This window comes from Colossoma macropomum, unplaced genomic scaffold (genome assembly GCF_904425465.1).
Source record: "Colossoma macropomum unplaced genomic scaffold, Colossoma_macropomum, whole genome shotgun sequence".
Classification (NCBI taxonomy): domain Eukaryota; kingdom Metazoa; phylum Chordata; class Actinopteri; order Characiformes; family Serrasalmidae; genus Colossoma; species Colossoma macropomum.
In genome coordinates, this window is record NW_023494798.1 from 25,173,352 (window position 1) to 25,198,588 (window position 25,237).

The following is a 25,237-nucleotide window of genomic DNA, read 5'->3' on the forward strand; positions in this document are numbered from 1 at the left end:
TGGTAGACCACCAACACTGTCAACATCAGAAAAACAAAACGTAAAGCTTTCGTCTTTGAGAGAGAGGAGAAAATCAAGCTCCACTCTCGCTGCAGATCTGAAAAAAAAAAACACAACTGTTTCAGCCCATCCTTCTACTGTGAGACAACAACTCAACACTATGGGTCTGAAAGGATGAACAGCTGCCAAGAAGCCATTACTGAGAAAAGGAAATGGGCCAAAGAGATCAAACAAAGAAGCTACTAGTGTTCTCAATGGGCTGACCACCCCCAAGTCCAGACCTCAACATTATTGAATGTGTTTGGTAATACATGAATTGTGAGAAACAGAAAATGCAACTAACTTTTAAGACTGAACTTGATATTTTCTGTTAAATGTATGTTTTCTGATTTTTCCTGGCACTGAAAAATTTATAACTTGCACTTAAGGGCTGTTTTGTCTGTAAATTAAATAACTACAGGGTGGTCTCTAGATAGGTCTTTTGCACAATACTCTATGCATTGCAGTTTTTGCATCACTATGTAGTATGTTTTCAACACCGAAGTAAGAAAAAGTCAACAATAATTTACCTCCTTTTTTATCAAAGCTCAACTGACAAAACAAGTCCACAGCATCTTTTGAAAGCATAATTACAAGTAATTTTCTACAAAGAAAAACATATTTAAGTACACACAAAGCATACACACCATTGGGTAGACAAAGAAAACTTGTTTTTTTCATAATTTCATGATGTCTCCTTCAGAAATGTCATGGTGTGTTTATTAATAGCACAGTGGAAACCACTGCAGTCTATGTTAGCATGTCATCAGAAATACTTTTAAAGCATAAAATCTGTGTTCCATTCACAGCACGCATTGTCCTGCAGCTCTTGCATTGAAGAAAATTAATATTAATATGTGTACTGTAACAGCCCTTCTCCGAATATAAATGAAGTATCCTTTTGTCTGAAATGGATGTCGACTGCCCACTCCCAGTGTCAATCTATAATTGATGGCTGTCGAACAGAATTAAATTTTTTTCCTGATATAATTGTACAAGCAACACCATGCATGTGGACCTTTCTATGATGATTAAGCCATTGAGTGATTAAGCTAATTAGATTAAGCTAATCAGATCAGGTTTAATCCAAACTCACATTTTGGGGTGGAATAACATTGTCATTCCTTACAACCTTTAGTATTACAGCTGCAACATGGGTGATATGATAATTTATACAGCTAAAAAGCCTTTATCATCAGTGATGCCAAACAAAGGCTTAGCTAAAAATGACTTTCAGTCTAAAATAATATTTAGACGGGATTAGTTTTACACGGGCGGGAGGGGAAATGTGATTTTACCACAGGATGTCTGTAAAGTTTATGACAAGATTTGCAGGATAAGGAATCTCTGTATAAATTACAGAGATGGGAGTGGCTGCTCAACTGCATTGTTGTCACATCAAAAATATGTTTGGCTGCTCACAAGTAGTAAACATGTCCAGACAATTAATATTACTATTATTTCATTTACCATAAACATCCACCTAGCTGAATGCAGTCATTAGCATTGTCATTAGCTTGGGAATTTACAGCCAATGGTCATAGTTGCCTTTTGCTGCTGGCGTTCTCAGAACAATGGACAAGCAACCCCAGAGTCCAGATGCCAACATATCTGTGTTTGGGATTACTTGGATGGGAAGCAGAAAAAGCAACTTCTAAGACTGAACTTTGCATATATTTGCATATTTCCTTAAAAACAAGTCTCCCAGAAGGAACGGAAGCTGCTCTCCTGCTTTTTCTGCCCCAGAAAAACAAATAACTTGTATTTAATGGCCATTTTGGCTGGATATTAAATAAATGAAGGTTCTGCACAGTACTGTACTTACATGAGGGGTTTGGATGGTATAAAATGACCAAGCAACTGTTCACAAGTAAAACTTAAATAACCCCCTTTCCCATATAAAACTAAGCAGAATCAGAATCGCTTTAATGTTAGCCTATGTTCACACCGGCAGCGACTTTTCGGCTCTCGTCGCCCAAATCGCTGATCGCTCAACGCCATTTCTGAACTCAACTCGGTTGCCATGGTTTCACTGACGCCAAGAACAAATCAGATGCCTTCCTGCTAGAAATAAAAATCCTGGTGAGAAATTGCTTGTGTGCTTATTTTTATTTAATCCCCGTGTCTGTACAGTCAGTTTGTAAGGAAAACGCTATTTGGTGATTACTGTCTATTTGCGACGAACGCACCACCACCATTATTCCACCATCAAACAATTATCTAGGAAACAAAAATGGAGCAACCATTTCACGGTGGTGGAGATGTGTGTAAGTGTGTACTACGCTGCTCAATTCTACTGGTAATCGTCACATCGCTTCGCTCCTTCTTTGCATAAAGTTAAACTTTGCTCAACACTGCCAAAGTTCGCGCGGCCTCCTGTTGCCGGAAAACAACATCTCTCATTGAAAAGGAATGACCTCTGACCACTGCCAGTGTGAAGGCACGTTACACATTCACATAATCCCATCCACATAGGACTAAATTGTTTTGTTGAAGTGACATTTGCCTAATTTCAGTTATATTGTTTTGTTACAAGTGTCACTTAGTTGTACAGGCTACTAAAAAAAATTAGTCGTCAATCAATCAGCAAATTAACCAATCAATTAAACAATATCTAGGAAACTGAGTAACAAAAAGAAAGACATTTAAGTCACTACAAATCCACAACTTGTTGATGTGTTTTAAAACCAGTGTAAAATGTTAATGCTTGCTTAAAGTGAATGGGCACTTTGCAGTAAAAGCAGTGTGTAAACAGGTCTAAGGCAGCGAGGTCATTGTGCTGTCTGTAATTAGTGTCAATCGGTGTTGAACTGTTCATGGAAAAGAAAGAATAGGCCGGGCTGGTGAAATGGAAATTCTCCTCGGTGATTCATTCTCATTCTGCACACGAGTGCCAGAGCCTCTCTCCCCTGCAGCCCTGCGCACACTCGCACACACAGAGATGGGAGAGAGAAAAGTTCCAGCATGCAGATAACAGCGTGTCCCCTCAAGAGCCGAGAAGGTGCCTCCTACGGCTTTTCATAATTAACATACTCCATACACCTAAAAGCAGATGCCCAAAAATAGCCGAGGCTCTATCTCGCGTCTCCATGGCATGTCTCGGGTGCTGTAATGAGGATTCCAGTGTTGATTCCTGATAATTAGTTTTGCGGACAGGGGAGAATAAAAAACGCAGTAATGACACGGCCAAATGAAAAATTGCTTCTCTAAGACGTCACGTCCATCAGTCCAACTACAGCTTATTAGGAATAACAAATCTACTCTCTTTCTCTCTCATTGATCTCAATATTGATCATTCTTGTTTTGTCATCATCAGAAGGCTGATGAATGGCTATAGGAACATGTACCATTTTTCACTTTTGTATATGGGGGGGTGTGTTTAGGACTCGTACCGTGGCTTGCTGTTTCTCTGCTTTTTCAGCAGCCTCGTCCAGTTGCTTCTGAAGAGCTGCCTGGAGTGACTTCATCTCCTCCCTGAGAATGAGAGAGAGTAAGAGAGAGAATGAGCAGTGTAATTTGTGCCAGCGAAAGGTCATGATAGAGGTCATTTTCATTACACGGAAAAGCACTGATTGAGTATGTAACGGATCGGTCATGGTAAACCAAGTAAGAAGTATGAACATGTTGGAAAAATGCGTGCACATTTGTATACTGAAAAAAGGCCCTTTAACAAAGGCAAACGGTGCAGCAAAACACGATGAGCACATTCTGCTTCTATCGGGAAATTCTGCACCATAGAGGATCTTTTTAACACTTTAATGCCTACAAAGCCGCTACTCTCCTCCTTTAATAATGTGACGCCACAAGCATGATCTAACAAACTGAAAAATAATTTTTAGGGTTGTTTTTTATCATATTGTCATGCATTCCTCTGGCTCTGAAGCATCCATGAACTCCATCTCCCAGAATCACATGCCAGCTGACTCTCCACAGCACTCCAATCATCGCTCATACGCACCTAAATACTAATCTGGTTCACCTGTTCTAGTGGTCATGTGATTAGTTAGAGTTAGTAGAAAGCCCGGGCTTTTAGCTTAGTTTCGTTGGGAGGTATTGCTATTTCTTGTGAACACTACTGAGCATTTTTTCTGATTGCCCTTTTGTATTTTTTGACCTGCCTTGGATTCTCTGACTTTGTCTTTTTGTCTTTGCCCTTTGGATCTGGCTGCCTGGTTTTGTTATGTTTGTACTTCTTTGTATTTTGACCTCTACGGATTTGACCATCGCCTGTTCATCATTTTGCTAAAGCCCTTAACAATAAAGCCTCATTTTTTATTTATTTATTTTTTTTTACTGTGAGCATCTGACAGGTTTGGTTTCGTTACACATATATTATCTTTTTTTAAGTATGAAAACCATCGCATATGAATCTACTTCACACTTGCCTTTTATTGCTACTCTATAATAATCAATAATAAGTGTTTCCACAACATTCTGAATATGTGCATGCACTGCACCTAACAATAAAGGCAGCACTGTCCCTCTTTTATACAGTAATAGAAAACATGTTAGCACACAGAAAGCCCATGCAGATCCATTTTAATATGGCCATATCAATATGGCCTCATCGATATGTTGAAAAAGGCATAAGTGCAGAAAAGCCCCCCTCATTGTGGCAATAAATGCATGAACAGTATTTGAACCAAACACTTCAAACTATTTAAGCTATTGCCGTCAGACTTAACCAGTGATTTCAAATCTTTGAATCATGAAAGTGGCTTTCAGCTTTGAGTTTATAGGAATCTCCTGTTTTCTTGCCTTGTGTGACAAAATTAACCACCTGGGGCTATTGCCAAGTTGACCGCTGAGTGAACATACTTTCTTATAAGGACTTTGGTTAGTTTTAATCGGGTTAAAGCAGTGCTTCTCACACATAGTTTATACACTGAAAGTACACACAGTGGGAGAGTGAGTCACACTCACCTAAAGTAAGCTAGCAACTACACACACACACAGCAAAGTTGTCTGGCTTAAAATTTGCTTTCTCTTAATTTGAAAAGGATGGCAAACATTTACTTAACAGATTTTGAAAAATCTTTTAACAAGAAGCTGCGTGAGGTGGAGGGGACCTGCATCACATCGTGTCAGAGAAGCGCTTTGAGGTCATTAAGCTAGCTTAAACATTCCTGAAATACAGTCAGTGATTGTGGCTTCTTGTTTCAGTCATAAAACTTCGGTTCACTATTGCTCTCCTGCAGAGTGGATAAATAATAGCCGGTAGGCTGTAGTGCAACCTGTCGGCACAGAAACGCTCAGAAACATGTCTAAATCATCGTCTTTTACTGCTCTAACAAAGATTTCAAGTTTAACCTCAGAGAAGGCATTGAGACATAAATTAAACCTGTAAATAAAAGAAATGGCTTAGTGTTATTAATATTTTTATGCAACTAACATACCTACACAGTCTTGTAAATGAAAAACTGTGTGTATTTCTGAAGTTATTACTCTGAATTTTGTGATTTATTAATGCTTTGGGGTCTGTGGCTCCCCTTGTGCACCACTCCTTGCCTCAGCACCACAGTATATTTCAAATCTGTAGTAAACCCTGTAAAGAGAATATAATATCTTCAAGCCTGGAAAAAAGATATTACTATTTTTTTTTCTTGCAGTGCCAGTGTACAAATTTACTCACTGTCATTTGCTGGCTTTTTAGAACATCTGCCTGAGAAAACCACAATTTATTTTCAAACTTTTGAGGTAGTTAACACTGCTTTTTCCAGCTCATTTATTCATGATCAATTTCACCTCTGTGCTCAGTTAGCTTAAACAAGCAACAGATAATTGAACATTATATTTTCCTCATGACATTTTGCTCAGTAAAACTAATGTAGAGAACATATTGCTTGTTTCCACACGACTGGAGAGAGAACGTTACAGAGCTACTTGTTGTTCACTAGTGATGCTGGCATTAGCATGCAGTATGCATTACCTGTGCACCTGCTTCTGTTTAACATGATTACTTTTTTTTTGACCATATTCTGCCGTTTGATTGTACTGTTGACCTTAACATAACAGGGCTCAAGAGGGGGCCTGAGATGTGAACTGACCTGAAATTTTGGTATAGCTCAGGCTGGCCTGACAATGAAAAATGACATAATAAATCCCCTCAGCCTGTATGTGCTTTAGGCTTGTTAGAACTTTTATGACAAAATGGCCAGTGCTGAAAAATGACAAATGGGCAAGCGTGAGTAGCCCAGTGGACATCAAATGACTCTAATTTATACTCACCAAGATAAAACAGCATATTCTTAATTTCAGCCTTGTGCAGAACATGCAGATGTGGGGTATACTTTGAGGTCATCTAATAGTGGGTATGCATATTATTATTATTATTATTATTATTATTATTACACTTGAGTCTCATGACTCAGTGTTTAGAGATGCATGTAAAATTAATTCTCAGACGAGATGTTTCTCAAACAAGGACACGCGTAAAACAAACACTTCATCTCTCAGCTGTGTGTTTGAATGACAGCTGAGTTAAAAGAAACCCCATGGAAAAAGGTGCCTGGTGTCAGCGCTGCAGGTTTCCCTACCTGTTGATATGCTGTCTGTTGCCTTTACACTGTCCTTTGTGTTCAGTTTCTGTCTGTTGTGCTGCCAACTCACTCCCTTTGAACTCCATGTAAAACTTGTCTTCCTGGTTAATGTTTGTTGTTCATAATGGGCTGCTGAAATGGTTTCCTCTCTGATGTATGATGTATGGAACACAGCTGCAGATAATATGCAGATATTGCTCATGTCCTCTGTTATTGGCTGTCAGACAGCAATGGCTACCTGATGTGTACTTTAAAGTGGATTCTTTTTCTTGTGTTCCAGAAAAAAAGCTCATTTGCTCTTCATCACGCTGACTGAATCTCACATATCCTTCTCATGAAAAATGCAACATTTTTTGCAGATGGCTTGCATACGCAGTACAGTGCAATACTCAGAGATCAGCTTTTTTTATTTGATTTGAATTTCATGTTTAATTCAATTTAATTAATTTTCAATATGGCCAATATTGCCAAAAAAAAGTGCAAGTTATTCATTTTTAAACATGAGAAAAAAAGCTACTTAGAATCAACTTACTTAAAAGCCTCAAAAACTAAATAGAATATAACATTTTTGAGTGTTTTTTTTTAAATATCAGGGATATTTTTCCACACCTCCAAAGTTTAAGAAGTCAGTAGCATTTTCTGCTTCTCACAATCCAAGAGCCTCTCCACAGTCCATTCCAGGTGTAACCTTACTGACTCCGGTCACACCTGGTTACTTAATGTGACTAGTATCTGGATTTTAGCCACATGCATTTACACTTGGTAGTCAAATGTTCCAAGTTAGTCGGATTGAAATCCAATTTCTGTGAGGGATGGAATATACAAATCAGCTTGTTACATGGCAACCAATTACCAATTGTTTATTCGTTCAGCCTCTTTGTTTGCAGTTAGCTTTTCACAGTCATGTCTGTCCATACTGCTATTAAGCATTTTCGTTTCATCTGGTCCACACCCATGTGGCTTCACCATGATAATCTTCCTCATAGTCATGGATCACATGCCCAGTGCTGTCGTGGCTAAAATGCATCAGATCACCTCCTGAAGTGGTTTGAGTGATCGCATTTGTACCTGCATTAAATTCGTCTTGGGTGACACTCAAGATGCATGAAGTGACCAGGGCCATTGTTAAGGTGTCAGCGTCTGTCAGCGCAGTTTATCACAACGAACAGTTAAATGAGTTTCACAAAGACTGTGATGGAAACAGTTTACACATCCATAAAACTACTTTGCCATTCACATGAATCAAAGGTGCTAGAGCTCTGCTCCAGTGCATTCCAGCCCAGTTACAGTACTGATGATCCTCCAGGAAAAAAATAATTAATATATGAAAAATTTTTAAATAACAATTGCAATCACTACTTTAGACCATAAAATATATTGAAAACAACTCCAAAAACTGTTGACATTGAGTTTGGCAGACATAAACACAGGTTCCACTATAACATTCAGTGAGTTTAGGGACACAAGGTCAGAACTTGAGAAACAGACTCTATTTTAAATTGTCAACATTAAGCTGCCAGGATTGACAATGTTTATAAGAGCTGCTTAAAGAATTTTTACAAGTTTAATTTTTTAAACTTTAAAGCTGTACAATGTTAGAAAAAAAGGTACTGTGCAAGTATATTTTTTGTTCATCAAGGTACAACCAATGTAAGTGCATCCTCAATGGTACAACAGTCCAACTGTGTACCTTAAATAAGTTTTTCCTAGTGGAAAAGAACATATTTATACTTTTTTATAACCTAATGTTTTAAAACAGAACAACAAAATAAAAAGACTGGAGACGAGACGGGGTGTGTGGAGTCGATACAGCTTGGAAAATATAATTTCAATGGATTATGGTACAGTTATGTTCCCTGACTAAAGGTACTGAGATGTACCCTTGAGGGTACCACCCCAGTGACAAGAGGGGTACTGCCCCAGTGACAGTGTCATACCTTTTTTCTGAGTGTAGGAGCCATCATAGCTCATATGTTTTGAGTTCATTCCTGGTTAAATACAGTAAGTAATAAAGAAAGAAAAAAAAAAATGGAGAAATCGGTCCACTGGTAGCCAGTCTTGAACGTTCAGCTTTCAAAATCAAATGATATTTCAAGTTAAATATTAATGTCTGTTGGAAAACTAACCAGAAGCACTCAGTTTTTAATCCCCTGAAGCTTCAAACTAAACTTGGTCTTTCTAGCTGGAAAGCTTAGGAATATTTGCTGTTCAGAAATTGAACAGTGTTCGCTCCTAAAACTACGCTGGTTCATAAAACTATTTTCAGTGGCAACATACTGACATTTCACCAAATAGTGACATTTCGTTAAATCCATAATCTATTCATTTTCCCCTAAAGCATTTATATTGCCAGCTGAATTCAGACAGAGAGTGAGTCTCGGTGGCCTTGGCACATCTACCCTGTTTTTCACTGTCTATTCTCTGTTGATTGGGAGCAAAAATAGAAACCATTACACACCTGACACTGGGGGAAATTGAATTCTGTCACTGACTAACTTGCAGCAGCTTACACGGCTGACCCTTAATGGATCTAATCTGTTGCCATGATGCTCGAAAGAGGAACCTGTTCCATGGCTCCAACTTCTTTAACACAACTGGAGGGCAATTTGATTTGATGTATGCCAGAAGAGCACGCTCTCAAAGTCTGAATTTGTTCCATAGTCACAGCCTAAAGGCTGAGCAGTATGCAAACGAGCACTGTCACTCACACAATAGCAATGCGTTTGTCACCCCGGCTGCATACAAACAGCAGCTAACGCTTCCTAATTACAGCTGTGCGTATGTGAGAGCAGGCTATTCGGTACAATGAGTAAGTGTTCTCAGTTTGTGCAACAGCTCAACGCATCTGAATAAAACTGCCATATGTGCACTCACTGCTATTCTTCTCTTAAAAATGCTTTAATACAAAAACAAAAAAAAGTCAATAAGATGCCTGTACATTGTTAATCTTTTAAAGCAATACTCCTAACCACACAACCTGCAGATTTGTTTCATAAACACAACCACATCATTTATAGCAGTTAATGTGAATAATAATTATTGTGAACAATGATTCTTAAGATTAATAAGTGAATAGTAAGAATCACATTTAAGGGATTAAGTTTTTATTCAAAGCTACACAAAAAGTATAATAGTGTGTGGTAGTGTATAATAGTTTTACACTGGACATTCCTTTCTCCAAATCAGTAGTTCCAGCAGCTTAGAGTCAACTGACCATTGTTGTTACATTGTAGTAACCACTGGTCAGTAGATTAGGGCAAGATACTACAGACATAATGATACTACAGAAATAATGATTTTGATCCTATCCTTTTTTCAGATTTTTCTACAAATTGAATCGATACAATCTCTTCTCTTAAATTGTAACCATAAAAATGGCCGAACTTAACAGAAACGTTTATTTTTGTATGTTTTTTCAATTGTTAATGACACAGGTTTTGCTCTGCCTGCACTCGGCAAAACCACACCATGTCATCATGAAAGGTTTATTTCTTGTAGAACCTAAATAACATATCAAATATGTCTATTTTATTTTGTATTAAGGACAACATTCCCACAGTTGGTGTGTGTTTTCTGAGATGTGGGTAATGCAGCTCTAAGGTTGATTCTCAAAATCAGCTTTTCAGAACATTCAGAACCAAGAATTTCAGTTTGTACAACAACTGGTAATGCTTTCTTTTACAGACTCTTAAGTTCTAGGTATTAACCAAATTGAGTGTGAGGTACAGACTCCAAAGTGCTGGGTAACTAAGTTACACTGACATACCAAACAAGTTGTAGGTATTAACTGGTGCAAACACTATGTGGTACAAACTCTACAGTAATGAGCAGTTATTCTGTGTAAAAATGCCCTACAGAGTCTGTACCTGTTTATTACCTTTAAACAAAACTCAGTCTGGGCTGTGAGAGAAAGCAGTGACTCCTGCAGAGTCTTTATGGTTTAATTCAGAAAAGTATCTTTGTATTTTGTGTTGTCCTTTTACGCCATATAAATACCTGGTATTTGTAGGTGTTTTTAATGTTGTCCTTTCTCAGCTTAATTGCTAGAACTAGAACCTAGTCATTTCAGTGTAGCTTAGCTAGACTGTCTGGGTACTTACCATCATTGTACCCATAATAACTACACAACACTGTGGAGTCTGTATCCTACACTTACACAGTTAATATTTAGACCTTTTCAGTGTAATTTACTTAAACTGTATCAGAACTTACCATCATCATAATGTCTCATTTACATATCTGCATATCTAAATGTAATTTATCACAAAACATCAACTGCAAATATGTAAATATTTGCATATCTAAATGTAATTTATCACAAAATGTCAAATGCAATTATTAAAATATTTGTATATCAATAATCAACTGGCAAATATTTGTTGTGATTTCTATTGTTTTAAAAATTACCCTTTTAAAAAACAAAGCAAAACAACAAACCAGAAATAACAGCATGAGCTAAATGCTTTTCAACCAATCACAGTGTGTGCTCAGAAGTAACTGCTATATAAAGCAGGATCATAATGGTCATCTAAACAGCACTAATTCTACATTATGTTATGATCCTACTGGTCCAGAGCCTCTTATTGCTTTCCTTTAATGTCTTAAACACTTAACTGTCCCTTTGCATTCACACATAAACGTGCCTATGTTTGATATGAGCTATAAGAGAAGTCATGATTTGCCCCGTACCTCTGTTTGTGACTGAGCTCCAGAATCCTCTGCACGTCCTTTTTGGGCACAGAGTCATCATTCTTCAGTGACTGGAAAGAAAGAGGAAAGACCCTGTGAGAGATGCTTTATGACTATGAACATTCGCATGTTTGCTGTTCATTCTTGGTCTTGGCTGCCAAACGCAGGTAACACGTTCAGATGTGATGTTAAAGAATCTGATTCTCATTTCTAAAGCTGACTGATTCCACTAAACCACTGAGAAATGTCGCCTCCCGGGTAGGACAAAAGCATAAGTCACTCCCTCTTTGTCATCTATCAAAAAAACAGAGTGATTCATTGTCTCTCATAGTCATCTGAAAGGAAATGATGAAAGCAGCGATAAATTCAGCATTTAGACTTACTGAAGCTGAGTGATGAGCGCAGGCTAACAGACTGCAAAATAATCTTGCGTCTTACTAAATAATCTATTAATCTTATTGATAATCAAACCAATTTTGCTGAACCATCTGCTAGCATTTAATCCTTTCTGAACATGTACACATGAAAACCATGGGGAGAAAAGAAAAAAATCCAATTGCAAGGCCAATATGAAAGCATACTTGGCTAATAAAGCACTTCTGAATACGTTTTTCCTTCTATTTGCTGGAATATCAAACACAAATAAAAACAATTTATAGAAGAGTTTTATTGGTCCATATCCTACACTTTTTTTGTATTTTACATTTTATGAGGTCTGTGATGGACAGTGTTTCCTGCTTTCTGCCCAGTGACCGCTGGGATATGCTTCAGTACCCCCAGCAACCCAGCAGGATAAGCGGCGTAGAGAATGTGTGTGTGTTTGTGTGTGTGCGTTTGTGTGTATTTTCTGAGGTGCACTTCTGACATGAAACAAAAATGTCATTTGTGAAATGACCTTTTTCTGGCTTCTGTTTGTCTGGCCTTTGACATTTGACTGATATATATATGTAAACGATCTCTGTTCTGAATGGCTGCTTTGTATTGTGCCTCATTCAGAAAGCAGTCCAGGCTGAATCACTCCATCTGACTTCAATGTGAGTGGACAGGGCTAAACTGCTGTAAGTTGAATAGGCAGATATTTGTAAAAGTGTTGTTGTGACATCACAAAAACGATGAACTAAAAATGCTGTTTTTGTTGCCTAATTTCCATATATGGACTGTTTTGAAACATCAAGAATGATTCCATAATATGGGCCCCTTCAGAGATGCTTTTACCTTTTTTAACGAGCCACTGATGTAAATTACATTAAATTACAGTACCTCATTATTAGTTTCATTATTTGGGCGCATTAAAACTGCACTGATTCTGAAGGTTTGAAAACTGTTTAATGCCCTTCAAAAGCCAGTGATGGGAAGAAAAAACGAATGCACTCGGCAGACAAATGCAGCACTGCCCCGTCGCCTTCGCCTTCCTTATCAATCAGTCTCAGCCTCAGTGAGTTGACCCTGCTGCGTGTGTGGAGTAACAGCAGCAGAGCTTTGTCACTAGAGGACCATCTGTGAGGTTGTTGAGCTGGATTGAGACTGGCATGCCAGTGTCCGTTCAAGGCGAGCTGGCAGGAGTCCACCACCAGGAACCTTCATAGCTCGACCCCACGCCCACCCCTGCCAAGATTACAGGCTTCATCAGGCAAAGTTTAATAATGATGAGCTCAACTCTGGGGAGATCTCGTTATAAAAATAAACAGGACGGACTGGAAAGCTGCTCCAAAAAGGTCACATATACATAATTGATCAGTATAAAAAGGTTACTGTTGATTGTGGTTTTACAGCAAATCCACTGCTAAGGGGATTCTCCAGCTCAGACTTTGGGGATATGGCAGTTTGGCAGAGGTCCCAGGAGAAAAGGCATCACACCCAGCCTTAGAGCTAATGTCCAACACACGGTCACCAGAGACCCTGCTGCATAGAGAACAGGCCAAGCATCGTGTCATAACACAATGAGCAGGCTTGATGAGATATTACTATGCGGTCTCACACAAACACGCCTGCAGTGCCCCTTTTAACACTCTTTCCAATGCCAATGTCAATACGGTTTATTGCACGCCTACAGATATACAGCAAAATGTATGTTATTCAAAACAGTATTTTATTCAAGATACTTTTTTCTGTACATTATTTCTGTATACCGTTCTTCAAGGTTTTTTTTTTCCTTTCACATGTTCTGAGCTATTATTTACATTCAGAGTGACGTTTCGCAGTAAATCGTGAATCAAAGTCAGAGAAAGGTCACTGAGTGAGTAATGGGAATAAGTGACAGGCCATGCTTTCACAGTGCCTCAATTGTAAAGCATTTGTGACCTGGACAAAAAAGTGCTTCTATCTCAGTGATGCAATGAAAAGGTCACTGGCACTTTGCCTTCCCAACTACAACAAATCCAGGACAAAATTAGGCCTGAACATCTGCTGATATGTTAACCATTCCAGACAGTCTAAACAATCATCATGTGGCTGGCATCACTGATTATATTAGTAATCAAATAATTTAATGACTATTTTGATGATTAATTGTGGAATCCAAATTTTAAACAAGCCAAATCAATAAAAAATGGCTGAACTTGGACTTTCTATCTTAATTTGAAAAATATAAACAAGGAATGTATGTAAATGGATGTATTTATCAGGCTCTGTTTCAGACTGTAGGGGAAACCAGTGGGATTATTTAAAATATGTTTATCATGCAAACTGCCAACTTCTCACTGCCAATTCATCAAACCAGTAAATTTTGATTAACAACAAAGAATTAACAAATAACATAGACTTTATTTTTAATGAAAAATCATAAACAAAGAAGCACTCAAAAAGGTTTCCATATAACAGAATAAAGTCTACGAAGCAAAAAATTAGGGGTGCACAATGGCATTGTAATTATTGTAATCATGTAATCATTATATCTGCCTGCTGCTTATGAGACTAAAATATTTGAGCAGTTTTGTGAAAATAACCCAGGTGTTATTATGCGAGAATATGTGCATTTTTATAATTTTTACTGCATTTGTAACCCTGCAAAATTGCAATGTTACTTTACATGTGGATGTGGATGTGGTCTCAATTTGTACATTTTTAACAATGCTCATGTACGGGCATCAGCAGATTGGCCCACAATTCCCATATCAGTTCATCCCTACTTATTGCAAAAGAGACCAATAGCAGAATTTAATGTAAATAAAAACAGAATGCAATGATGTGCAAATCATTTAACCCCTATATTTAATTGAAAATAGTACAAAGACAACATATCAAATGATGAAACAGAAATTTTATTGTTTTTTGAAAAATATATGCCCATTTTGAATTTGATGCCAACAACATGTTCCAAAAAGTTTGGATGGGGGCAACAAAAGGCTGGTAAAGTTGTGTAATGCAAAAAAACACCTGGTGGTTGATTGGCAACAGGTCAGTAACATGATTGGGTATAAAAAGAGCATCGCAGAGAGGCTTTCAGAAGTAAAGATGGGGAGGGGTTCACCAATCTGTGAAAGACTGCATAATCAAATTCAAGAATAACGATTCTCAACATAAAATAGCAAAGAGCTTTTTTATCATCTACAGTACATAATATCATTGAAAGATTCAGAGAATCTGGAGAAATCTCTGTATGCAAGGGACAAGGCCAAAAAACAGTATTGGCTGGCCATGATTTTTGGGCCTTCAGATGGCACCGCATTAAAAACAGCCATGATTCTTTAGTGGAAATCACTGCATGGGCTTACTTGTGAGTAAGTATGTATATCACACTGTGCCACACTGAAACACAAGTGCCTGAAAGTGAGCGTTGCCAAGGGCGTGTTTAAGAAGGCAGATGTAGTGCTTCAGTGCCAACTAGGCTAACTACTCTAGCTGATGTTAGCTAGATCCAGAAATATATATATATTTTTTGGGACAAATATCATGTTGGCACATTATGCACTGAGGAGAAAAGACCTCGCGTCAGATGACAAGTCCTCCTCAGCATGCAGCATACCAGCCGCAGTTTTAGCTCACATCTGAGGAGGCAGCCTCCACCACTCATCCAACACAAAAACTACTGATTTTCCTCTGCTTTTTTGAATAATCTGCTTCCAGCTAAAAAAAAAGGGAATGGAAAGGGGTGGCAGTTTTAAAAGGCAGATGACTTTTGGGATTTTTTAATGTGTGAAAGGCATCTCCTTGCATCCCCACTGAAACTGAGCCCTGACTGTGAGGGTCTACTTTGGTGTTATGACAGAACATGATGGTGAATTTTCCTGAGAATCTTAGTTATCCAGTGAATCTACAAAAAGGTTGGACCCAGCTCTACCGTCCCTGAGGACCTTCACCTGTGCTAAGAATGAATTCTTACCTGCAGGTTGCCCTTTATGCTGTCCAGCTCCTTTGATGTTTTTGAGAGTTGTCGCAAAATCCCCGTCCTCTCTGTGAACACCTCCTTCAGCTTCTTTTCCAGCACTTCATAGCTACAGGAAGAGAAAGGAAACAGAAAGATTACTTCTTTTAAGTCTGTGGTCTCCTCGGCAAATCAATTTGGTATGTCAGGTTATGGGTTTGCTGCCTGGAGATGCTGCAGCCATGGAGAGACAGAATGAGCCGTACTCTCGGTCAAGTTGTACTCCTGTAGAATATTTTGTAAGGGTTTGGTCATTCAGGGCTTGAGTGAAGTGCAGAGAGAAACACTCAATGCATTTTTAAAGTGTTATTTATTTATTTATTTATTTATTACAGTTGGTAACTACTAGGCCTGTGGCTTAACTGCTAATCTTAAGCAGCAGGAGGAACACTAATGGAAAGAGTCCATGCGGTTGTTGACATTTGTGCAACTGCTATTATATTGATGGCTATACACAAATATAGACTGTAATGACAGTTTCCAAAATTATGGCATGAAACTTTTTTTTTATCAAAAAAGAAAAAGCAAACAAACAAACAACAAGCACATGCACACATACCCATACCCATACGCATATATGCTGTCAGAACATCAAGCCTCTATTCACTGTGAAAAAAGCTAAGGGAAGAAAAAACAGTCGCCAAGAACTCCACGGAGTACAAAAACAATCGAGCGCACCAGGCTTTCCCTTTGTCATCGTCCCGAATACAAATCATAAATAAGTTATGAGGGATTCCGTCAAATAGTCAACGATGGGCTCGTTTCCAATTCGTCCTCCTCTGCTTTTTCCACCCGAGCTTTGTGTCAGGGACTGCATCAGCCGCGACAGCTGTGGCACATACAGTAAATCAGTGATAGAAAGGCAACACCTGGGAGATAAATAAATCATACTGTATGCATCCGGCTCATAAACTTCACAGGGCATGGCAGAAGTGAAACTGATCAAGTAGGCACCCAGAAAGGAAGAGAGACAGAGGGAAATCACACCTCATCTACTTAACGTATTCATTACCCATCGGCCCCATCTAGGTTAGAGCTATGAGAAGCCAGAGAATATATAAACAGCTCTATCACTGGGTCAGCCCATAGAACACGCTATGTTGCGCTGGATATGGCATAAATTGGTCATTACTGTCGCCGGTATATAATTGTGTTGTGACCTCTTGTGACATGGCTGCTCTGGCTGCTTCGACACGCTCTCAGCCAGGGCAGGGGAGGATCACTGGAGAGTGTTCTAATGAGAAGCACGCTGTCAAACAAACAGGCTTATGATCGCATTCTGCTGGGCGTGCTCCATCGTTGCTGTGGATGGCATAATTCTGATTAGAGTCGCATTGTTTGAAAGCCATTAGGGCATTGCTGCGCCTCAGTTATTAGGCCTCTCTGATGAACTGAGCTGACTCGACTGCGAGAGGCGGGTTAAATGGTAGTGCCGCCTTCTCCGTAACAGTGATGGCAGAAAAAAAAACGAATCCTCTCGACCATCCCCTTCTTGATACATACAGCAAAGACCATTATGGATTACAGTCCAAGTCAAAAGCTTGGTCACATTGGATTAAATAATTTTTATAGTTTTAAATACATTTCAATCTAATTACTTAGGTTTAAAGCTACACTATGTAAGATTTGAGGATTTGGCGGCCTCTCTGGTAAAAGTATGTTATTGCACATAATGTCTTATGATCTTATGATGTCTGCTGTGCTTCGGACCTCTTTTTTGAGCAGATGAATCAGATTACTGCGAGCATGTTGAAAGAGTATTGAAAGAGAGCTCAGTCAAAACTTGGAAGTGAATTATCTACTATTGTCATCATATTTTCATCAGTATAATGTTGATTTTGCATTTGAGACCTAAACACTGAGCTGGATCTTCTATTTGCATCTGTGCGTGTAATGTTAATACGTGAAGACGGTCCAAAAAACTCCTGTGAAATCTGACCTCTGACTCCTAAATGACTATTTCAGGCTTTACAGAGTGACTCGCAACAGTGCGCAGACACCAAAAATGTTACATTGTGCAGCTTTGAACAACTGAAATTTATTTAACATAAAGAGCGATGCTGATGCATAGCCCTATGACAATTAAACAAATTGTCACAGGGCTGTCATAGGGGATTGTGTTGTCCACATATTACAAAGCATATATAGAACATCTGCAATACATTTTCAACATATACTTTTATGCATGGATATGTATAAATCCATTACAGGAATTCCATATTTCTTTCAACATGTCTGCATAATTAAATGTACTAATGTGTAAACAGTAATTCAGAGTGATCTTATGTGAAATTTGCCATTCTAGAGAAAATTACTGAGTCAGGATTGGTCACAGTGGTGGAGCGAGGAACTAGGCATCAGAAGCGTTCAATGCCTCTGAAAGCTTACAAGAAACTTTTGCAATAAAAAGTTACAAATACAGGAGGTTCACTCGAAAGAGGCCCCAGATATTATGTAATAACTCTCGCTAGGATAAAGCAATCTGAATGAAACAACATGCAATGTGCTCCTCAGTATATGGAGCTTCGAACAAGCCAGGATGCCCCTGCGCTGGAGCAATGTTCAGGCAAGGAACGTTAGGAACATGGAGCGCCGTGTATGGCAGAAAATGGAGATCACTTCCAGTATTGCATGTAATGCAATTGATTACACATGTGTCAAGGTATGTAGAATATTTTTTTGGTTCCGATTGCTTCACCCTAACAGGAGTTACAACAGAATTATTGGGGCCTCTTTTGAGTGATTCTCCCTGTTTATTGACCTAAAACATATTTTCACTATAAATAAACATACACGGCTATATTGTTGTGGACATTGCCTCCTGGTTCCTGACACCACCACTGTAAAGAAATGTGACTCTGTAAGTTTCTCTATAACACACCATTTCACATCAAACCACTTGGAACGCTTTCGTTTACATCTTAATGACTGAATTATGCAGATATTTTTAAAAAACAGTGGAATTCCTGTTTAAAGTAGTTTCCAGCAGCCAACAAGTGCTCAGCATATGGAACTTCTTCAAGCATCCCAGGTGGCTCTTCATGAAGCTCTTTTAGATGATGCCAAGAATGCGCAAAGCTGCATCAATGCAAGAAGGGCCTTCTTTGAAGAATCTAAAATAGACGATGCATAATTCCATGTAAAACAGTAAAAGTAAAAAAGAACTACAAGCAGGTGCATCCAGACATTTGCCTGGTACTGCATATGAAACTGATTCTCTCTAAAAGGCAAGAAGTGCTGAGCTCTGGTCTTACATCAGAAACTGCTGAGTTTTATAAGTCCAGCACAGCAACAGAGTTACAGCTCAATACAGATGGACGCAGCTGAGGCAAAAGATCAGATCGAGTGTGACTGGGCTTTAGCCAACACGGTAATGCCAATGACTTCTCATCTGGAGCACCATTACAGCCCTTTGGTCTTAGCTGACTGTGTAATGCTGCATTAAAGGCTACAGCCAACACATTTCTGCTGTTCTGTCTGATTATATTTCTAATACCAAACCAAAAACCAACACAAAAACCTCCACTGTAAGGTTAAATTCTCAGAGCTCATCATAACATAATCCCTGTGTGTGTTTTCTTAATGTGGGCTTTTCATGCAAATCACATAAGGTTCGGTTTGCTTTCTGTCTCTGGATTCATGACACACAGGTTGCCTTTTATAATGTTCTTTGTATTCAGATCTAAAAAGGAGATGGTGAAAGAAATAAAGGACTAAGTTTAATGAGAAGGGAATCGTGTTATAAAAGATAAATGCATCCTGCTGCACAGTGTGAACCTCAAGCATCTGCCATCAGATCTCATAATATCTTCTAATTGTTTGGAACCATATGCCTTTACTGCTAAAAAAAAAGGCCCTGGTGATGTCAATCACGAGTTAACTGTGGGCAATAAAGAGAGAGCGAGTGAGAAGGGGAGAAAGATGCAGTGCACTTGATGAAAACTCCAATATTTCTCTACTTCTGCAAATAAAACCTTTGTGAGGAAGGCAGAGTGGCTGGTTTCTGCTGGCGGCTCGGTTTGTGTCTCTCGCCGCTGCGTGTTATGAGCAGAGCAGCATGTGGTCTTGTTTACATCAAGCCCTCGTATCCCGGCCTTCCTCAAGACTGATAGATATTCCAGCAGGGAGTTGGCAGCTCGCTAGCATCTAGTTATTCTTCTCATGGTCAATGTGACGAAGGCATGGCTCTCATAATGCTAATGAAAACAAATTGTGGTGCAACCTACGCTTCTAAACCACAATCCATAACACCGAGGACATTCATCCAAACAAGCCCCTCCCTTCCCCTTAGGTAATTACATAAAGATTTTGGCATGTAACCTTGGATTTTCCCCTTTTGTAGCTGCAGTTCACTATACCCACCTCATAACACAGCTGTTCTCTTGTGTACAGTCTCTAGCATGCCTTACTTGGCGCCTTGGCATAATTCTAAATATATAAGCAGTTCTAACACTTTCTCTTCACATTAAAACAGCATGAGAGTTTGTGCAGGATAATGATATTCTGTAAGCACAATGCCTGATCTGATTCAGTCATCACGCCTTCTTTCAAGAGGCCGAGTTGGCATGATAATTTACATGTGATACGCTATCATTTGAAATGTGTAAATTGGGCTTGTTGGAAGGGGAGCATACATCATCTTGCCAAAAAAAAAGGTTAAATAAATAAATAAATAAATAAATAAATAAGGCTATAAGGCTGTAATAAATAAGGCTGTAATGATCTTTTTTATCCTCAGTGTTATGCTAATTTGTGCATTATTTCCCACAATCTGAGTTCAGTGTAATTTCATGTTTGGGAAAATTCAGGTGGCTGATTTACTATCATAATGTACTCAAGGTAAAAAAAAAAAGAAAAGAAATAGATTTTCCTCCTTGCACTGATAGACAGCCTTCTTTCCAAAATGTTTGTAGCACAAGAGCCCATTACTGATTCCATTATCTTCCAGTGTAGGTTTGAAAACCCTTATCAGGACATTTTGTGAAAGTCCGGCTACACCGTCTTAAGGCAGCGGGTGGGAAATATGACAAAAACTATAATATGATATTCCAAGACTTTTTTACGATACATGACATGTATCATAATATGTCGTTTTTCTGAGGATTGGTATGGAACAGAAAAAAGCCCAGGTTAAAATACTGTCACAAATGAAACGGTCTTGTTGGTTTTGTTGCCGTTCTTAAAGTACTGACAAAGTGCACAATATGCTCATACAAGCACATTTTGACATCGATTATCGTGATAACTATAAAATATCTACCATCAATAATTAAATCTGAACCTGAACAAAGTTTCAAATTTTAAACACCAGCATCCAGTGAGAGCAACAGCGCCTGCATGACTCAACTGCGATTGTGGCCTCTTGCTCTCATACTGCTGTCTTATCTTGAGAGGATCTGGAACTTTGATGTTGTTTTTGTTAGTTTGCAGTGTATTAACTTATTCATAGTACTGTCCAGCATAGTCGACTGAAAGTGTCCAGTGCTAACATTCCCGATACGATAGGCATCAACGGTGAGTTTTGCTTGTAAATGATACTTTGTAATCAATGTGCTTTGGATGATGAACAAATTCACAGCATGGCAGTAGCTGGGAATAACTTTTTAAAGGAGCTGTTGATGGAAGCTGCCATTTAAGTGCTGTATTTGAAGAACAGGGCTACAGGGTCATAGTGATGATAGTAGCAGGGCTTCAGAGTGGTGTGGAACTACGGACGGTTCAAAGGGTCAAAGAAAGAAAACATAATTAAAAACATCATTTAAAAAAACAATCAAAAAACATCATTAAAAATAGCTTTTAAAAATTGTGTAATGTGTCAACTTTGTTTTGTGGGATTTTTTTTCCAACTTTCCCCCCTTCTTTTCTAATTTTCTCATACCCAATTCCACCCACTAGTTAGGACTCCCCCAGTCACATGATACCACCCGGTGCTAGGAGCTTGAAGGCAAACACAAGCTTCCTCCGAGTCTTGTAAATTAAGCCACTGCATCTTTTCTAACTGCCGCTAGCGCAACATCATTGGACAGCTGTATGTGCTTGGAGGAGAACACTAACCATCAGTTCTGTTACATCAGCTAACAGGCATCTGTGCTGGCTAGCATCACGCTGAGTGATGGGGGAGAGGGAGGGCCATTTTACCCACCCAGAGAGAGGCCAATTGTGCTATCTCGGACTGCTGGACACAGACGGCTGTAGCATTATCAGGGATCGAATGGCTGCACCACTCAGTGGCTCTTAATGTGTTAAATTTAACACAACTAGAATAGCATAGCCTAACAGTTACCATCCAATACCTGTGTTCTTCTAACTGTATTCTTCTAACTAAGATTATGAATAATGTATTTTGAAAACAAGAAACTGTTCTTACTTTTACTGCATGTATTTGTATCTTTTCTAATGTTTTATCATTTTTTAAGCCATGTGCTACTGAGATGGCCCAAGGCTGTATACAACACAGTACCCTTGATATGCTTGATAAATTCTTAAAAATTCTTTCCAGTTTGATATGCTTGGCCCGAAAAGTGCCTGAAGTAAGTTTACTTTCAGTAGTGTAATACCCATTTTTGTTTGCTACCTTTTCCCCCACCTGGCTTGAGAGCATCTACCACATGTAAGTAAAAAAAAAGAAAAATCAAATATTGATAGCTGTATTGATGTGCCCAGTTTGAGAAAGGTCACAAAACAAAAACATGTGTTAGAGCTGTTCAGACATTAGAAGCTGGTCTAGCACAAGCAAGTTCAGGTCGTATCGGGTAAATTGAAGTGTTTGAAGAACACAGTGTTGCCTTTGGGGAACAGCAGAGTGAGTTAATTCTCAGCTTAGTTACAACAGCAGCAAATACCACTCTCTTTTTCTTTCAGAGACTTTTCAAGGTGCTGGAATGTTTGGTAATTTAAGTTCGATCCTAGCAGTAGGCTAATAATTGCTCACAACATATCCAGCGCAAAATTTATATACTACTTTTAGCACCAAATAACTTGAACTGAAACAGAACCCTCAACATTACCCGTGAAAATAATACTATTGTTACTTACATATCAGCAGTGATATAAAAGCAAATATTTTCAGTGCCGTAACGAAAGCAGTAAATGTGAAATTTAAGGCTGCGAATGTGCAGCAGCTGACAACCTGATCTTCCCTCTGCCGCGCATGCATTTTGGCCTGGTTTCAATGCAGACATGTGACGCTATCCCTCCAGCTGAGGCCTTGTGTGATGAGATGATGGTTTATTAATACAGCCAGGAGTGGCTAGACTTGCCAGCATTAAAATATGACCGCAGAGGCTGAGGCTGAAAGGAATTGTTTTTTAGACTAATTTAATGCTTGGAATTCATTTTATTCCTCTCTGCGTGTCATCTAATAAACATAGCCAGTTCAATGCAGGCTGCCTAGCGTTTGTGTTCTGATATATAGCTGATAAATTATGCTCTTCTGCTTCAGAAAGCCACTTTGTGATTCATGTTTTATCACACTTTTAATATTATAATATCTTGCCTAAGGTTGCACTGGGAAAAATCAGGGGCTGAATGTAAGATTATAGAATTCAGAAAGTCAGAAATCTTGCGGATGGAGACTGGACAGCTTTGCCTCACAATTCAACCTCATGACTGAATGTAATGCTCTTTAATTCACTTTTTTTCTTCCTAGACGTTTTGAAGTAATGTAAAAAGTAAAAAATGGTTGTGTGAAATAAACGAAATGGTTTCTGACCAAGCTCATTATGTGAGGATGCTGTTTTTCAATACTGTGGACTGCCGCCTGAGCTCATCCATTGCCGGGGCCGATCAAAACCCAAATATGTTCATATATACTCTAAAAATAAATAAAGGTGTCATTAAGTGTTTCTTTTGAGTGATGCCATGTAAGAGTCTGGACCATGCCTTGAGGTGGTAGTATGAGGGAAAACCAAGTGAGGGAGGGGGAGAACTCTGTGAGCTTGGGCTGGAGTTCTGGGCGGCTTCTGCTTGTAGGCAGAATATTTATTTATATATATATTTTCTTATTTCTTTGGGTTCAGTGCTGCACTCTTAATAAAAGCTTACATTACAAAATTACAAGACAATAATTTATTTCTTTTATTCTTTTATTATATTATTTATTCTTTTTAAACCATACAGACCTTATTTTCTTTTTAATTAAGTAAAAAGTGAAACTGAGATGAGTTGGGATTTCTGTATATACTTGAAAACCTCCCATGACCAGAAAAAAGACTACATTATCACCATAGCAGCGAGAATCAAAACTCCACCAGCAAACAGAGTTCTGCGAAGTAAATTTCAGACACCTTTCATTAGTTTCTGTAATTCACTTATGAAGTGCCCATAAACAACTAGAAAAAAAAGTACATATGATTGCTTCGCACTGCCGTTTTCATATTATGAGCAAATCATATAACAGAAAAGGTGGAGTGTATTCTTAAAAACATTTTCTTGATCTATTCAAATAATAATTTAATTATCCATTAAAAAAGTAAAACAATAAAACTGCGCAATTAAATCAGTTAAACTTCATCTGATGTTTTTGTCTGCTGTGGAAGACCAACATGCCAGACAGACTGCCAAACAGGAGAAAGAACTATAATGCCGTAATGACCCAGCACTTAAAATCCCTACTGTTTTTCACCCTATAAATGCAGTTTCACTGTTGTGACTATTTTGTGCAATTTCACTGTGGTCTTTCTTAAGTTCTGCTCTAGAACTGAAGGAGTCATTGACCCAATACCCCCTGTAGGTGTATATGCTGCTGTTGGTGTATATATATACCAATTTTAGGGTTCGTCTGGCAATCCATTCAGAAACTTTGGAGAAGGACCCTTAAACTCATTTAAATGTGCTGCCAGAGGAGTTACAGCATGTGCATCTCCACAATGGCCATAGAAAATGCATTAAAGAGCTTTCTGTGTGCTACCATCTTCCCTATCACTGTATAAAACAGCAGTCACCAACCCTGGTCCTGCAGATCTGCCTTCCCGCAGAGTTTAGTTCCAACATACATCTAACATGCTGCCCCCCCTGCCTTTGCCTAACATTTATGCATACGATCCAGCCAATCAAAGACTTCTGAAGAAGTTCTGAAGTTGTTTAGCTGGAGTTGGTTATTGTAATTGAAATGCAGATTGTAGTTGGAACCAAACACTTCAGGAGGGTTGCTCTCAAGACCAGGGCTGGAGACCACTGTTATAAAAGATACATAGGGCTTCTGTTATTGTTGGATGCACTGTGATTTTTTATTGACACAAATTAAATGCAATTAAATGAATTTTCGGTTTTTGTTTACATATCAAGTAAATGCACCAACGGCACTGAGAAACTGCATTGTTAAAGAAGAAGAGAAGATTAAATTGCAGAAATAGCCACTTTTTTGGTTTAGGTCTGAGAAAGTTAAAACATAAAATAAGGTTCTTCACACTTAGAAATCTCATTTACAAAAATTCTACTCTAACAATGCATTGAAAGTTTTTTAGGGAGCCAAAAATGGTTCTTTTTATGGCTTCCCTCTACCTTTATGGGTCTAGGGCAGTATATGCATCACAAAAAAGTGGTTATAGAATAGCCATCATAAAATCTTCCATCCAAACCCATGGAAAGTGGAGTAGGTTACATTGTT

The 25,237-nt window shown here is 38.6% G+C and overlaps 1 protein-coding gene across 1 annotated transcript in view; it reads right to left on the reverse strand.

The window, feature by feature from the left end:
• The window catches only part of luzp2 (leucine zipper protein 2), a 153,843-nt gene that overhangs the window by 41,408 nt on the left and 87,198 nt on the right, over nucleotides 1-25,237 (reverse strand). The window contains exons 2-4 of the mRNA XM_036585401.1: nucleotides 15,589-15,700; nucleotides 11,268-11,338; nucleotides 3,432-3,513 (exon numbers count right to left, since the gene is read on the reverse strand). Coding sequence (XP_036441294.1) covers nucleotides 3,432-3,513; nucleotides 11,268-11,338; nucleotides 15,589-15,700 — 265 coding nt within the window. The remainder of the gene's footprint in view (nucleotides 1-3,431; nucleotides 3,514-11,267; nucleotides 11,339-15,588; nucleotides 15,701-25,237) is intronic.